This window comes from Peromyscus leucopus, chromosome 16_21, assembly GCF_004664715.2.
Source record: "Peromyscus leucopus breed LL Stock chromosome 16_21, UCI_PerLeu_2.1, whole genome shotgun sequence".
Lineage (NCBI taxonomy): Eukaryota > Metazoa > Chordata > Mammalia > Rodentia > Cricetidae > Peromyscus > Peromyscus leucopus.
The window spans coordinates 7,833,438-7,847,478 of NC_051084.1; the positions used below are offsets into that span (position 1 = coordinate 7,833,438).

At 55.4% G+C, this 14,041-nt stretch overlaps 2 protein-coding genes across 5 annotated transcripts; one reads left to right on the forward strand and one right to left on the reverse strand.

The window, feature by feature from the left end:
- On the reverse strand, window positions 1-3,153 carry Gpank1 (G-patch domain and ankyrin repeats 1). 2 transcript variants are annotated; one of them, XM_028888031.2, is made up of 4 exons: window positions 2,944-3,153; window positions 2,251-2,406; window positions 1,174-1,791; window positions 1-613 (listed from the first exon to the last, which is right to left on the reverse strand). In XM_028888031.2, the coding sequence occupies exons 3-4, from the start codon at window positions 1,785-1,787 to the stop codon at window positions 169-171; spliced, it is 1,059 nt and encodes a 352-aa protein (XP_028743864.1). In that variant the 5' UTR covers window positions 1,788-1,791; window positions 2,251-2,406; window positions 2,944-3,153; the 3' UTR covers window positions 1-168. The 2 variants fall into 2 exon arrangements, with proteins under 2 accessions (XP_028743864.1, XP_028743865.1); XM_028888032.2 differs by lacking the exon at window positions 2,944-3,153 and adding an exon at window positions 2,509-2,600.
- Window positions 2,786-7,985, forward strand: Csnk2b (casein kinase 2 beta). Of its 3 annotated transcripts, none has more exons than XM_028888041.2 (7): window positions 2,786-2,870; window positions 4,123-4,205; window positions 4,770-4,872; window positions 5,683-5,798; window positions 6,167-6,242; window positions 6,379-6,568; window positions 7,761-7,985. In XM_028888041.2, exons 1-7 carry the CDS (start codon window positions 2,822-2,824, stop codon window positions 7,849-7,851), a joined length of 708 nt encoding a protein of 235 aa, XP_028743874.1. In that variant the 5' UTR covers window positions 2,786-2,821; the 3' UTR covers window positions 7,852-7,985. The 3 variants fall into 3 exon arrangements, with proteins under 3 accessions (XP_028743874.1, XP_037055407.1, XP_028743875.1); XM_037199512.1 differs by lacking the exon at window positions 2,786-2,870 and adding an exon at window positions 3,246-3,355; XM_028888042.2 differs by lacking the exon at window positions 2,786-2,870 and adding an exon at window positions 3,380-3,536.
- The last annotated feature ends 6,056 nt before the right edge of the window (window positions 7,986-14,041 follow it).

Here is a 14,041-nt window from a genome sequence, read left to right on the forward strand (position 1 = left end):
CCACAATGTAGGGAGTTTGTTTATCTCTCAACTCTTAGCCCTTCTCTAAAAGCAGAGTCCAAGAGCCAAAACCTGAGGGTCTGGCATCTGGGCGGAACCCAGGAAGTAGAAGTCCAAGAGCCCACATCAGGGTTCCAAGTCCAGCGAGTAATAGGCCAGCCGCGTCAGTCAGAATTCAAGGTTCATGTACAGCCTCAGATTTCGCTCCCAGGCTCTGTCCTTCTCTTCTCTCTTTCTGTTCTCCCTCTGACTCAGTGTGGCAACTCGAGGCACTCTCTCTCTTCCAGACACAGCCCGGGTATCCCGAGCTGGAAAATGTGTGACTCGGGGTTGGGGTGCAGATCTATAGCCCAGTCCTTCCTGGTCCCGCTTGAGGATAGTGGGGATAGGGTTGGCTCGGCCTTCACCCCGGGGTCCCAGCCCCATTCCTGGTTCCCAGCCACCCCTCAGCAGCAGCCTAAAGCCAGGACTGGAGGTGGGCACCCCAAGGGGAAGGCTGGAGGGCTGGGGACCCCTGGACAGCGACAGCAAGTGAGCAGTAGATGTACGGTGGTTGGAATCCTCAAAGTAGGCACCACAGTCCTCACAGAACTGGGAGGAGGAGCGGGGAGACCTGCAGAGAAGGAAAGAAGTTACGGGGGGTGGGGGAAGGAGGGGCCTGGAGCTCAGCTGTCGGCACCTGGCGGAGCAGGGCAGCATACCTCATGCCTTCCTTCTAACTCGGTGTCGTCCTTTTGTCTTATCCTGCATTGGAGAGGGACCCCAGGGTCTCCCCAGTGTTAGGCAAGTGCTCCAAGCCCCTCTCCATCTGTCCAGAAGGGACAATTTGGGATACCGTTAGGTAGGCCTCAAGCTCTTAGGGATAGTAAGCAGAGCTGATCTGTTCCATCACTTTCCGCATTAACCTACCCCATCTTAACGACCCTTTGAGAAAGATGCCCTCATCCCCGCTTCTCAGACAAGGCTGAGATCTGCAGATCTTAGGCTGACATCACAAGTAAACAGAACCAAGATCTAAACGCACAAAGACCGTGTCCATAACCACTTTAGGACAGGACTTAACTACACTGCAGGATGAAGAGCCCCGTGAGCTGTTCTGGAGCCCCTGGTGTGGGGTGTCCACGAAAGTCAGAACACAACAAAGATGGGTATGAGCTAAGGCTCGCCCCTCACCGGTTCTGGTTCTCAGGGCTCCGTGCCTCCCCATGACTCTCTCTGACCATGCGAGCGACCTCAGGGAAGCCTGCCTCTTCAGCCAGCTGAGCAGCGTCTCTGCCTCCCAGCTCACAGACTCCTACCCAGGCGGCCCCACGGCCCAGGAGATAGCGCACAGCAGCCCCCTGGCCTGCTCTGGCGGCACACACCAAGGGAGTCCACCAGAAGGCATCCCGGGCGTTGACATTCCCTCCAGCTCCCCCTGCCTCTCGGGGTTCCAGCAGCCTCCGGAGTTCTGTCACATCCCCATTCTGGGCTGCCAGCAGGATCCACCGGGTCATTTTGTCTTCGTCCTCAAGGGGTCTTCCTTGCCCTGAGGCTCCTGCTGCTGTGGCCACCGCAGCCTCCCTCACCGCTCTTCTTTTCTTCCTCTGTCTTTCCCTGATGGGGCCAGCTCTCTGGGGCCTTGGGGAACTACTCTCATCGGCAATGAGAGCCTCATAGAAAGCCCGGGCTGCAGCCCCATCCAGGACAGGCTTTGGCTTCTCAAGCTGTGATTGCTGCTGCCCATCCTTCCAGAGGTCGCTGGAGTCAGTGGCCGGAGTAAATGTGATGAGGGACGGCCTGGACATGGGTCTGGGGAGAAATGAGAAAATGACGACCGGGCAAGGAAAGGATGCGACAAGCACTCCAACCTTTCAGGGAGCCATGGTGATGATCAGTACCGCCTCCCCGGGGCCTGCAGGGATGAGAAAGCAGCCTAGAACTAAATCGGGCCTCCCACCCCAAAACTGACTCCATGACCTAGGATCTTTTAGTGCCCAGGGTTCATGTGTAAAATGGACCTAGAATGACAGATCCTGCCCAGATGTTAATAAAATTTCATGAAGGCATAGTAGATAAGGTTCTGTGTAGAATGCTTGCCTCGAATTCGGGAGGTCTGGGTTCTATCTCTAATACAGGAAAGAAAAATAACAATAGGACAAGATATTCCACCAGACAGCTGTCTAGGGGTCCTGCGTTCTATTCCCACCTCCCTTCAACCAGAAATGGCAGGCTCTCTCTGAAAACATTTCCCCATCCTGTAACACATACCGTCAGGAAACACCAGCTCGACCTTTTAAATCTTGCTCGATCTTATACAGGGGTCTCCTTTCCCCAAAGGAAAATCAGGCGTAACATTATTCCGGGAGGTTTCGGGGGAAGGTGTTGCACCGTCACTTCCGTACCGCAAAATGGCGCTCTTGTGGCCTGCAAGAATTGACACAATCACACATTCACATGGCACAAAGACGCATGCGCAGCAGCAGCAACAACAAAACACCCGCAAGGCTCGGTTTCCCGCGCTGGAACCTTTCCAAGCATCCGCGTAGAGCCATCGCGTGCCCAGACAGCGCGAGGGCCCCGGGGGGCCTGTCGGTTGGGGTCCTGCTTTTACATAACGCCCCCACAATGCTGTTCGCCACCCTCGACGTGGTCCCTCCCGCTCCAAGCTCCTTCCCTGGAGCGTTTAGGAAAGGCCCTGCGGACACAAAGGGAGGTCCGTGAGATGCCGAGGCGCCGGGAGGTGAGCTAACACCGCGGTGCCCCTCGTCACTCCTCGGCGCAGGGCTCGGAGAACACACGCAGGGCCCGCGGAGGAGCGCTGCACGCGAGCCCCGAGGACATGGAGAAGTGCAAAGGGACGAGCGGCAGAGTGGCTGGCGCCACCTCAGGTTAGCGCGCCCGCCGCCCGGCTCCGCGCCGCCCGAGCACGCCCGACCTCAGCCCCTCTCCGCCGGGCCACACCTCGACGCATGCCTGCTCCTGAGCCAACTGTGTCGCGGGCCTGCCCGGAGGACCGGGGTGCAGTGGGGTGGCCTGGGGCAGTGTCGGTCCCCGGGGCGGCAGGGAAGACCCACGCGCTCCGGAGCGGTGAGGGAGCGCAGCGGGGACGGACCGGAGCGCGGGCGCCGGCCGCGCAGCCCAGGGAGCCCACCGAGCCTAAGACTCTATTTCCCAAGCTTCCTGGTCGGGGAGACGCTGTCCCGGGCTTCCGCTTCCGGTGGCGCCTCCGTTCGCCCCGCCCCCAGGCGGCCTCCTCGGGGGCCTCGTGACCCCGGAGTCGTGCGCGGGGCCTGCTGGGATTGGTAGTTCGCCTTCCCCTCCTTTCGTCAGTTTCTCTCTCCCGGCGGGACTCCATCTCCCGGCGTCCACAGAGGTAGGGGGGCGGTGCTTGGCGCCTGCGCGTGGCCCTCTCTCCCCCACCCTCGCCAGTTTCCACTTCCCCCCCCTCCCCACTTGGCCTGCGGCGGTCGGGTCGGCTTCCTGCGCCGTAGCGGACGCTGCCGTTCGAAGCACAACTCCCCTTCCCCGCCCCAGTCCCAGCCCCCGTCCGGCCGGTGAGTCTGGGGTCGTCCCCGGGCCGCGTCGCACGCCCCCGGGGCGCGGCACTGGGTTCCGTGCTCCGGGAGGTGGGGGCGAGGAAGGAAGTGACCGGGTCGGGAGCCCGAGAGGATGGGTGGCCCGGGGAGAGCGGGCGGCCGTGGGGACGCTCGCGAGTCCCGCAGGAGTGCGGTGCGCCCGCCGACCCTGGGAGGGCAGGAGAGGCCGCCGCTGTCGGGAAGGATGAACTTCGGGAGCCCTGGGACAGGCGCCAGGGCTCGCGGGCACCCGCGGCGGCCGAGAGCCGGAGCCCAGGGCCCCGCCGCCGCTGACATGGGGGGCCGGGGACGCCGGGGGCCGGGGCGGCGCTCACGGAGCGGGACCTGTCATCCTCTGGAAAGCCGTGGGTCTCGGTCCCACCACGCTGAAAGGGGGGCTGAGGTGAAGAGGAGGAGGAGCGTGGAGAGGGAGGCCTCGCAGGCTGGAGCCCTTCAAGCCCAGGTGGCCTCGGTCGGGTTCCTTCGTCGCTGGGGAGAACGTGTGGGAGGAGGGAAGAGACCAGAAGCAGCTTGGTCTCTCTCCACTTACGCCCTTCTTTCTCAGCCGACGTAAAGATGAGTAGCTCTGAGGAGGTGTCCTGGATTTCCTGGTTCTGTGGGCTCCGTGGTAATGAATTCTTCTGTGAGGTGAGTTTAGCTTGCCTTCTTGGCCAGCTCCACATGCCCTCGATGTTTTTATTTTGTGTTGCTTGAGATCGGGTTTCACGGGAAGCTTGCTGTGGAGCCTAGACTGGCCTTGAACTCCTGGCAATCCTACTGCCTCAGTCTCCCGAGTGCTGGGATTGCAAGGGTTTGTCACCATGCCTGGTGACCATTAGGGAAATTAAAATGTCTCACGTTAGAGTTCTGTAACATGAAAATCACAGTGTGTTGACATAGGAAACTACAAATGCCTTTCAGAAACGAAACTGTTAGCCTTCGTGATTCCTGAGTCTTTAGCTCAGAGTCTGATGTCCCCCAGGAAAGGGCAAATCCAGTTCCTAGAGACAAGGGACAGAAGTTGAATGATGTCTGTGCACTGTACCTTGTTAGCCCGAGAAGGGAAAGGCTGCGGTTTCTAACGGAGACTGAGTCCTGCAGAAGTGGGACTGGGAGACGCGGCGAGCTGATGCAGTTGTTCATCTCTCTTGGACCCGGGTTAAAGATGGGAGCCCCACACTGTTTCAACCTCTTGGCTTCCCTTCCCGGTAGGTGGATGAGGACTACATCCAGGACAAGTTTAACCTTACTGGACTCAATGAGCAGGTGCCACACTACCGACAAGCTCTAGACATGATCTTGGACCTGGAGCCTGGTAACCTGCCCCTGGGGTGGTTGCTGAGTGTGGGGTTGGTGGTGATGTGTGCACTTGTGTGTGCTTTCTTTCTTTTTCTTCTGTCTCTTGTCTCCTGGGTTTCTGTTTATTCTGTTTTGTTTAGGGTTTCTCTGTCCTCGAACTCACAGAGATCCCCCTACCTCTACTGCCTGAGTGCTGGGGTTAAAGGCGTGTGCCACCACCACCCAACCACTTGCTTCTGGAATTTCTAAATTTCGTTTTGATTCTCTAGCTTTCCTATCCCCCAATTGCTTGCTTGCCTACTTGTTTGTTTATGTGACCGCCACCCACCGCTGTCCCCTCCATTCATAACACACACTGGACTGTACACTTGCTCTTCCCGCCCAAGCCTTCAAGTGCTGGCATTCTGGCACATAGAGCATGCTCGGCTTCTTCAGTGTTTTGATTCCCTGCCAGACTCTTGCCGTATGGGACTGGAACACTTGTTTCCATGCTCTCTGAGGTAACTCAGCTCTGTTTCACGATGCTGGTTTCCTCATGGTTTTGTGTACCACTTCTTTCCTCCTGCCTGTCTAGAAGGCCACCCTCTGCATTTATATGTTTATATTTATGTATTGGGAAAGGAAAGAAGTGGGCCGAGACTGGAAGAGGTATGGAGAGAGGGCATTACTGAGTGGTCTTGGGTTTGTAGAAAGGTCAAAAGCCCAGGTTTCTGGGTCAGATGCATGGGTGATAGACAGGGTGAGGCCCAGAAACAGGTGCTAGATAAACTGTAGGTGGCCGTCTTGGGGATAAGGTGGGGTTACAAGTGGCCACCCCACCTTTCAGATGAAGAGTTGGAAGACAACCCCAACCAGAGTGACCTGATTGAACAGGCAGCGGAGATGCTTTATGGGTTGATCCACGCCCGCTACATCCTCACCAACCGAGGCATCGCCCAAATGGTGAGGCTCTGCCCTGCTGCTTCTGAGGCAGTGAGGGAAACAGGCGCATGGGTCAGAAGTCTCGCAGGAGACCAGGAGAAGCCCAGAGCTGGGCTGAGGATCAGATCCTCACTGACGGTCCTACTTACTGAGGGTATTGTTTTCAGGGAGGGAAATGAAACCATGGACAAGGAGTTTTCAGGGAACACAAAGCAAATGGCCCTTGTGTTCTCCACCTGCCGACTTGAGAGAAGGCAGTTGAGAAGTTTGTCTTGACAGAAGAGGCTTCTAGTTAGAAGTGGGAGGCATGGGAGTCGGGAATGAGTTGAGCTGCGAAAGGAACTGCTCTGCACCCTCACCCCCGGTCCCTTCCACTTTACACACCTCAGTTGGAAAAGTACCAGCAGGGAGACTTTGGCTACTGTCCTCGCGTGTACTGTGAGAACCAGCCGATGCTTCCCATCGGTGAGTGTCGGGGGGCAGGGGGAGGAGGGCGCTCTCTGGCAGTCCTCCAAAAGGTTAATCCAGTCAGTGCCTGAGTTCTGTGGGAGGTTGGGAAGAGTTGGGGGTACCTAGTCTGCAGCGTCTGGCTATCTCCCAGGCCTTTCGGACATCCCAGGCGAGGCCATGGTGAAACTGTACTGCCCCAAGTGCATGGACGTGTACACACCCAAATCATCGAGGCACCATCACACAGACGGCGCCTACTTCGGCACTGGTTTCCCTCACATGCTCTTCATGGTGCATCCGGAGTACCGACCCAAACGACCTGCCAACCAGTTTGTACCCAGGTGGGGAGCAAAGACAGTCACAAAGGGTCAAAGAACAACCCAAGGTCTGGCGAGACTCGAGGACAAACAGCCCTCTCTCGAGGCCTGCCTATCCCGGAGTCAGGGCTTTTCCTGCTGAGTGCTGGGGCAGTTACTTGATTGCTTGTGCCTCCGTTTTCTTATCCATCGAGCAGGCATGCTGACGTGGCTGCCTATTTTTAAATGCGCTGTGGCCCTTGACTATTTAAACAGTGGCTATTGCTGTTGGCATCTTGGATGCCCAACCTTTTGCTAAAATCCTCAGATTTTGTGGTTCAGCATGGTTTATTGTCCTTATTTTTAACTGTATCCCAGGGAGGAAAGATTCCATTTGTACAGGCACTAATCTGCAGCTCCTCAGATTGGAAGTTTTCTGTGTGGGCTGGGGTTAACCTCATGCCTGCTAAGCACAGACTCTCTCCTTGAGCTATACTTTCAGTGTGGGTTTTTTGTTTGTTTAGTTGGGGGGGGGGTTGGCAGAGTTTTTATTGGCTGAGTTGGCCTCAAGGGATCCTTCTGCCTCTGCCATAAATGAGATACAGATTTGGAGCCTTTACTGGAACTCACTCTGTAGCCCAGGCTGGCCTCCAACTCACAGAGATCCGCCTGCCTCTGCCTCCCGAGTGCTAGGATTAAAGGCGTGCACCACCACCGCCCGGCTTTAAGATACATTTTTAAGGGGGCTGGAGAGATGGCTCAGCAGTTGAGAGCACTGGCTGCTCTTCCAGAGGTCCTGAGTTCAACTCCCAGCAACCACATGGTGGCTCACAGCCATCTTAATGAAATCCAATGCTCCTCTGGCGAGTAGAGGAACAGGCAGACAGAGCACTCACATTAAAAAGAAAAAAAAAAAGAGCTGGGCAGTGGTGGCGCACGCCTTTAATCCTAGCACTCGGGAGGCAGAGGCAGGCAGGTCTCTGAGTTGGAGGCCAGCCTGGCCTCCAAAGTGAGTTCCAGGACAGTCGAGACTGTTACACAGAAAAACTCTGTCTCAGAACAAAGGGGGGTACATTTTCAAGTATTCATGGGGGGAAAAAATCAAGTATTTGTGAGCAAGGAAGTTAGGGGACGATTGAGTAAGCATGAGGAGGAGGCTGGGGTAGTCGGGGATGCCAGCGACTGGCAGGGCCAGAAGGGAGCTCACCCTGCTGTCTCTGACCTCTGCCCGGCCCAGGCTCTACGGTTTCAAGATTCATCCAATGGCTTACCAGCTGCAGCTCCAAGCCGCCAGCAACTTCAAGAGCCCAGTCAAGACGATTCGCTGATCCCCACCCACCTTCCTGTCTTCGACACCACCGGTCCTTTGCTGCCGCCCTTTCCGGAAGTCTATGGTTTTTAGTTTCACTTAAAGGAATTGTTACTGTGGTGGAATATGAAATAAAGTGGAAGAAAAGGCCATAAGCTAGTCTCCTGGTGCTTGTCGCCGGGGAAGGGCAAGTGATAGTGTACTGGACTCTAGCGACCCTCAGCTGGAAACTGCACAGCTTGATGCCTCGTGGATTTGGTGACGTTGATAGATAGTAGAGCGCAGTATAGTAGATCAGAGCAGCATTCTAGATGGGGGGGGCGGGTAAAGACTGAAAAGAAGGTTTCAAAGGCTAGAGGAACATCTGCCCTCCTCAGGCTCTGTGGCTTACATTTCTGCTGTAGGGCTCATGAGAAGTACTCTCCGTTTTGCTATTGAAGGAAATGTAATCCTCAAGTAAACAGAACTGTGGAGAAGGCAGAGAGCCACAATTGTTGCCCTGCTATCTGTGCCCCCTGCTGGGAGAGCTGAGCCGTCCATCTGGAGAGGCGGGGAGGCTTCTCTCTGGCCAACCTCTCCCAGCATAATGGGAACCAACTCTTGTGCAGGTGACAGCAGGTGGAGCCAGAGCCGGTCACTAACCCATGGCCCTAGAAGGGGTGGGGGTACAGATGTTTTGGGCGTGTCTAGGATGAAGACACCTGATGAGATCCAGCTGGTGCTCAGCTGGTGCCCACATGGGAACCAGGCCTTGTGGGTGAGGGAGGACATGCCACTCTTCCTGCCAGTTGCTAACTTCCTTCTCCAGTCAGATCCTGCCCAGGTGGGAACACAGCTCTGTACCCACAGCAGTTCTGCTCAGACACCTGTCGGAACCATTCTCCCTTGAGGATTAAAGAGTGTGGTCCTAGGAAGGTGAGGTTTGGGGGTGTTCCACGGTAGCTGCTCTTCTCCCCAGAATTCCTAATGAAGGCCCGTCCGTGTGCTTGTAGGTGGCTGACCATGGTGGGCTTTGCAGTGGGAAAGGGTGAGTGGGTCCAGGGTCTGGGAGGAAGGGCAGAGCTGGGGCCCTGGTGTCCTTGAAAGCGAGTCCTGGCTTCATCTCATTTGGTCCTCTGCATGCCAAGCTCCGTCCCTGCCGCTTGTGCCTCTCGGAGGACCCTAGAAAAGTGCACCATCAGCAGTTCATCCCGTGCATAGTTATCACCGTCTACCAGTGAGAAGTCCAGGGAAAGGGCCGCTGGTAGAACGGTGTGGCTTCTCCAGCATGAGGGTTGTTGGGATCTTGGAGGGCTGTGTGTGTGTACAGACAAGTGAGTGAATTTTTTATTTTTATCCTCTTCTGAAAGTACATAGGATAAAATCTGGGCTGCATGAATGCTGGAGAGTTAGGTTTGGGGACTGTGGTAAACTATCCACAGCATTGAACATCCCCTCCCCTCTAGATGCTAAGGTTCGCTTCCATGTGCGAGGCTATGAACAGTATAATTCCTACCCCTGCAAAGAAAAATGCATCCCCTGGTACAAGGCTGACTGACTGCTGCCAGTACGATTACTGCAGCTCCTGGTCCAGTACCCAGTGCCTGGGCCCTGTCTGATTCCCAGACAGACGGTTCTACCAGGCCCTGAACCTCTCCTTGCCCCCGCCTGGCTTCCGTGCTCATAAGGCCCTGAGAGCCCAGACCCGTTCACTGCTCCGTAGCTGGGTATGTCCGTAGCCATCCCGCACCAAACGTGCTTGTTCCTCAACAGTTCGGGATTCCTGTTCTTCCTCAGACTAGACCCGGGCATGTTCCCTTTCCCAGACTGTGCTCTGCACTCCTTAAACACGGGACTCTGATCCCTGTGTTCTAGGCCTTCTCTGTGTCCCCAGGACGGCAGCTGGGTCCGGGTGCCGGCTCGTCTTTCCTCCTGGCCATACCTTGAGTATGGCTTCTGCTCGGACTGGCCTGACCTGGCTCCCATCCTGGGTGTCACTGTCTTCGCGTACCCTCAGTCTGGCCTTCAGTGCCGCATCCGCTCAGAACCGCCTCTCTGTCCTCTGTCTTACACCTGTCTCTGAGCCTCAGGACAAGGCTTCGGCAGGAAGGGCCAAGGGTGGACTTCGTGCAGACTTCCTGGCATGGCACCTGTCTCTGTCCTCACCATCCTGGCCTTCTGTCTCCCTGACCGCCTCTCTTCACCTAACTGCATGCCGGGAGGAGGGAGGCAATTCTGCTATCCACGCAGCCCGTGTTTCCCCCGATAAACAAGACCAGGATAAACCTGTGTCACTGTGTGGGGATGGGGGGTCAGGTGTGGGCCGGTGTAGCCAGGTCAAAGAATAAGTGTGGGATTCAAACAGGACCGCCAAATCCGGCCCACTCTGTTTGGTCTTCATGGCTTCCACTCACATCGCCCTGAAAAGCCATGTCCTTCCCCTCCCCACTTTAACCTTCAAAACCTGGAACATTAAGTCCACGTGGTGCTGGGTTTTCACCTGAGGAGAAACTCAGTCCACATCCACGTTGAGTTCAAGACTCCTGGCACCTTGCGGTGTATGTGGTATGCTCGAGGCTGCAGCTGTTAAATCTCCATTTTAGTATTTGGGGATTTCTTAAGGTCTCCTGCCTCTACCTTAAAGAGCTAGGATTGTTACAGGTGTGTGCCACCACACTAAATACTGAGAAATTTTGGCCAGGCATGGTAGTGCACACCTGTTGTGGGAATTCTGCCGTTCGGTCCAATAGCCTGTAATAAAGGGCAGCTTGGCCAAATGGGTGGAGTCTTCATTAGAGAGCATGGGACCTGAATACGGAGATAAAAAGTCAAGGCGCGCACGTGACCACTCTCTTGGACTGTGGAGGGATTCGCCGAAGCCACAGAGAAGTGCAGCTTGGTGACCTCTATCGCCCATTGGGAAGGCGCTGTGGGAGGAGCCGATAGCTGTACCCCAGCAGGACCAGCGGGACAGCTGCTGTGCAGCCCGGACTCTTGTTCCTGACCTGTAGTTATTGTCTGTCAGTAAAGATAACGCATTTCCCCAAGCCTCCCTCATTACACACTTAATCCCAGCACTCAGGAGGCAGAGGCAGATGGGTCTCCGGGTTTGAGGCCAGCCTGGTCTATAGAGTGAATTCCAGGACAGCCAGAGCTACATGATAGATCCTGTCTCAAAACAAACAAAAAATAATAAACATTGAAAATTTCAAGCACAGAGGAAGCGCTCATGGGTGCTTATGGTGTCGATCTGTTATATTCATTCAACAGTGGACGCCAACATCAGCCCCTTCAGGTGCGCTCAGTCAGGCTCGCACCTTAGTAACAGGAGCTCTGCGGCTCTAGGCATGCTCTCCTGACCTCCTCTGCCCAGGTCAGTCAGCCCTGTAGTCTGGTCACCTGTGCTGGAGGTGGAGCCTCATGACTGAGGAGATGGGTGCACAGGTGTGTGTGCTTGTGGACAAATGTCCATAGAGATGTTGGGTATATTTTGACATGGTCTCTAGTCCAGGCTGGCCTTGATCACGAGGCAAGGCTGCCTCAGCCTTTGCATACTGAGGGTAGGTACATGAGCCGCCATGCAAGCAGCCTATTTTGTAAACCTTCCCAGCAAAGCACACGCTTGTCACACTCGAGTAACCTATTCAGTCAGCAGAGGCCTTTGCCAGCACCCAGAACTGCCTTCGTGTTCCTCGTGGTGGTACACACTGTAATCCTAACACTGGGAGACTGAGGAAGGAGAATCTGGAGTTGGGGGCCGGTGAGGGGCATACAGCACACACCCTAAAAAAAGAAAAATCCACACCTTCCTCCCCAGATTTACACTGCTCTAACTGGTCAAACTGGGAGACAGGTTTAGGAAGGGACGCTAAACCTGGGAGTCGGAAAGCAAGGTTCCCTTGGGCCTGCTGTCCCCTCCCTATGCCCTTCTGGGGTGCCTCTCCTCCCTGGGTCTGCCTCATTGCTCATATCCTACATCCTGCCAGTATGGCCTCTGGGCCTCTCAGTTCGCCCCCGTGCGGCTCTGATAACACCTCTCAGGATGCTCACTGACCTAACCAGCCTTCACTGTATAAGGGCATCCAGTTCCTCTTCAGCTTTATGTGTCTAGAGCTGAGTTAGCGATGTCAAGGCAGGGCGGTAGAGGAGCCCCGTGATGGGGCTGTCTGGCCCCGTTTCCAAGGCCTTCACCTCCATCACAAGAGACAAACACTTTGCATACTAGTTTATTTTGAGGGAACACCTGGGGACTTTGGACAGGAGAAGGAGCCGGGCAAAGTAAAGGTGGGAGAGTGGGGTTCGGATGGAGAGGAGAGGTCAGGAAGGGGCCCCTGATGTGAGAGGCAGGGAGGGCCGCTGTGAGAGCTGTGGAGTTGTCCTGGCTGGGCCCGGATGGAAATCCAGAGTGTGTCTGGACACAGCAGGGTTCCTGCTGTCCTAGTGCATAGTGGTCTTCCTGTTTGTTGGATTGTTGCAGAAATCCAGGAAGCAACATCAATAGACTATCCAAAAGCCAAACACCAGGGAGGCGGGGGTGCATGAACAATTGTTCATCTGCTCCCTCTGTGCGGTGCTGCTCACTGTGACATTAAAACCGCTGTCGAGGGAAGGACCACAGGTACAGAGCCTCCCAATCCATCCTCAGCCCACATAGCTATCATTATCACCCTTCTATCCTTCCTTGAACCAAAAGAAAGCCGCTGGACGGGCGTGGGGCTGCCCAGTGAGCCACCAGCAATGAAACTTTGAAGCTGTTCACGGAAGATTTGAGGGATTTGACGTTCTAATGTGGGTTGGGGAGTGGAGTCTGGGAGTCAGGGCTTGAGAAGGATGGGGAGTCCAGCATCGTGGGGCCATTCCGAGAAAGATACGGAGGGTGTTAAAGGTTGGGCTGCGGCAAAGCACTGGTGGTTTTCTGCAGCAGAAGAGGTAGAGCCGTGATTGGTCCCTCGGTGGCAGGATGCAGGCCAAGTCCTGGGCACAGCTCCTAGCCACACAGACGAGAGGCTGGGAAGCTGGCTCAGTGGTCAGGGGTGCCTACTGCTGTTGCAGAGGACCTAGGGAGTGTGGGCTGTTCAGACCCTGTCTCAAAATGCCAGATAAAGTGTGCACAAGCCAGGCCTGAAGGCTTATACCTGAAATCCTAACGCAGGGGAGGCTGAGGTAGGTAGGAGGATCAAGTTGAGGCCGGCCTGGGCTGCATAGTGAAATATTTTAAAAAATATCTGAGAGTGGGGCTGGAGAGATGGCTCAGAGGTTAAGAGCACTGGCTGCTCTTCCAGAGGTCCTGAGTTCAATTCCCAGCACCCACATGGTGACTCACACCCATCTGTAATAAGGTCTGGCATCCTCTCCTGTATACATAATAAGTAAATAAATCTTAAAAAAAAATATCTGAGAGTGCAGTGGCAAAGTGCTTGTCCAGCACGTTCCAGCCTGGCTTCTACCCACAAATCCTGCAGAAGAAGGAAACCATGTAACGAAAGGGCGTGAATGAAGACAGCTTACCTGGTCCATTATCAGCAACAGCATCATCCCGGCCAGGCCTTTGGTACACTCCTGTGATCACAAGACTCAGAAAAAGGAGGCAAGTGGATCACAAGTTCAAGGCTACCCTGGGCTACACAGTGTAATTCTGGACCTAAAATAAAAGAAAGGGAACCATCTCTGGAGCCACCACTGATTCTGACTTGGCCTGTGAGATTCGGGCAAGCCTTTGGATCTTCTGCACCCTTTTTTTTTTCTGTTAAATGGGAGCAGTAATGCCCACTTCAGAGGCTACATCAGCTCTGCTGTGCTGAGAGAGCTCCACGCAGTCCACATTGAGCATCTATTAATTTAATAGAGGGACAAGGGAAGGCATGCAGTCCATCTTCCATGCAGGAAATGAGGTGGAGGCGTCCGAATGCATGCCTGGAGATGAGGAGAGCACTTTGGTGAAACATTTAACCCAGGAAGAAGTCTGAGGCTGCTGGTGAAAGCCAGGGCAGCAGGTAGGATGTCTGTGATGTGAGCCCATAAGGGTCAGCAAGACAGAGCAAAGAGCAGTGGATGTTCCAGAAGAGTCTGCCAGCAGAGATGCTGGCCACTGAGGGAAGGCCCGTGCCTCTGGAGAGCCGAGGGCCCTTCAAGGCTGGGCACTGCAGGAAAGTGGGAGGCAGTTGGCTATGGACCGAGGAGGAAATGGGAGTGGGAGGTGGAGACAGGTGGTGGTTCTGACAGAAAGCGCT

Excerpts from the sequence above, each read along its gene's own strand:
- Gpank1 (XM_028888031.2), bottom strand. The coding sequence starts at position 1,787 with ATGTCCAGGCCGTCCCTCATCACATTTACTCCGGCCACTGACTCCAGC. Across the intron at positions 614-1,173 it reads AGCCCTGAGAACCAGAACCG|GTCTCCCCGCTCCTCCTCCC; the intron begins GTGAGGGGCGAG and ends CCTTCTCTGCAG.
- Csnk2b (XM_028888041.2), top strand. The coding sequence starts at position 2,822 with ATGGAGAAGTGCAAAGGGACGAGCGGCAGAGTGGCTGGCGCCACCTCA. Across the intron at positions 4,873-5,682 it reads GATCTTGGACCTGGAGCCTG|ATGAAGAGTTGGAAGACAAC; the intron begins GTAACCTGCCCC and ends CCCACCTTTCAG. Across the intron at positions 5,799-6,166 it reads ACCGAGGCATCGCCCAAATG|TTGGAAAAGTACCAGCAGGG; the intron begins GTGAGGCTCTGC and ends TACACACCTCAG.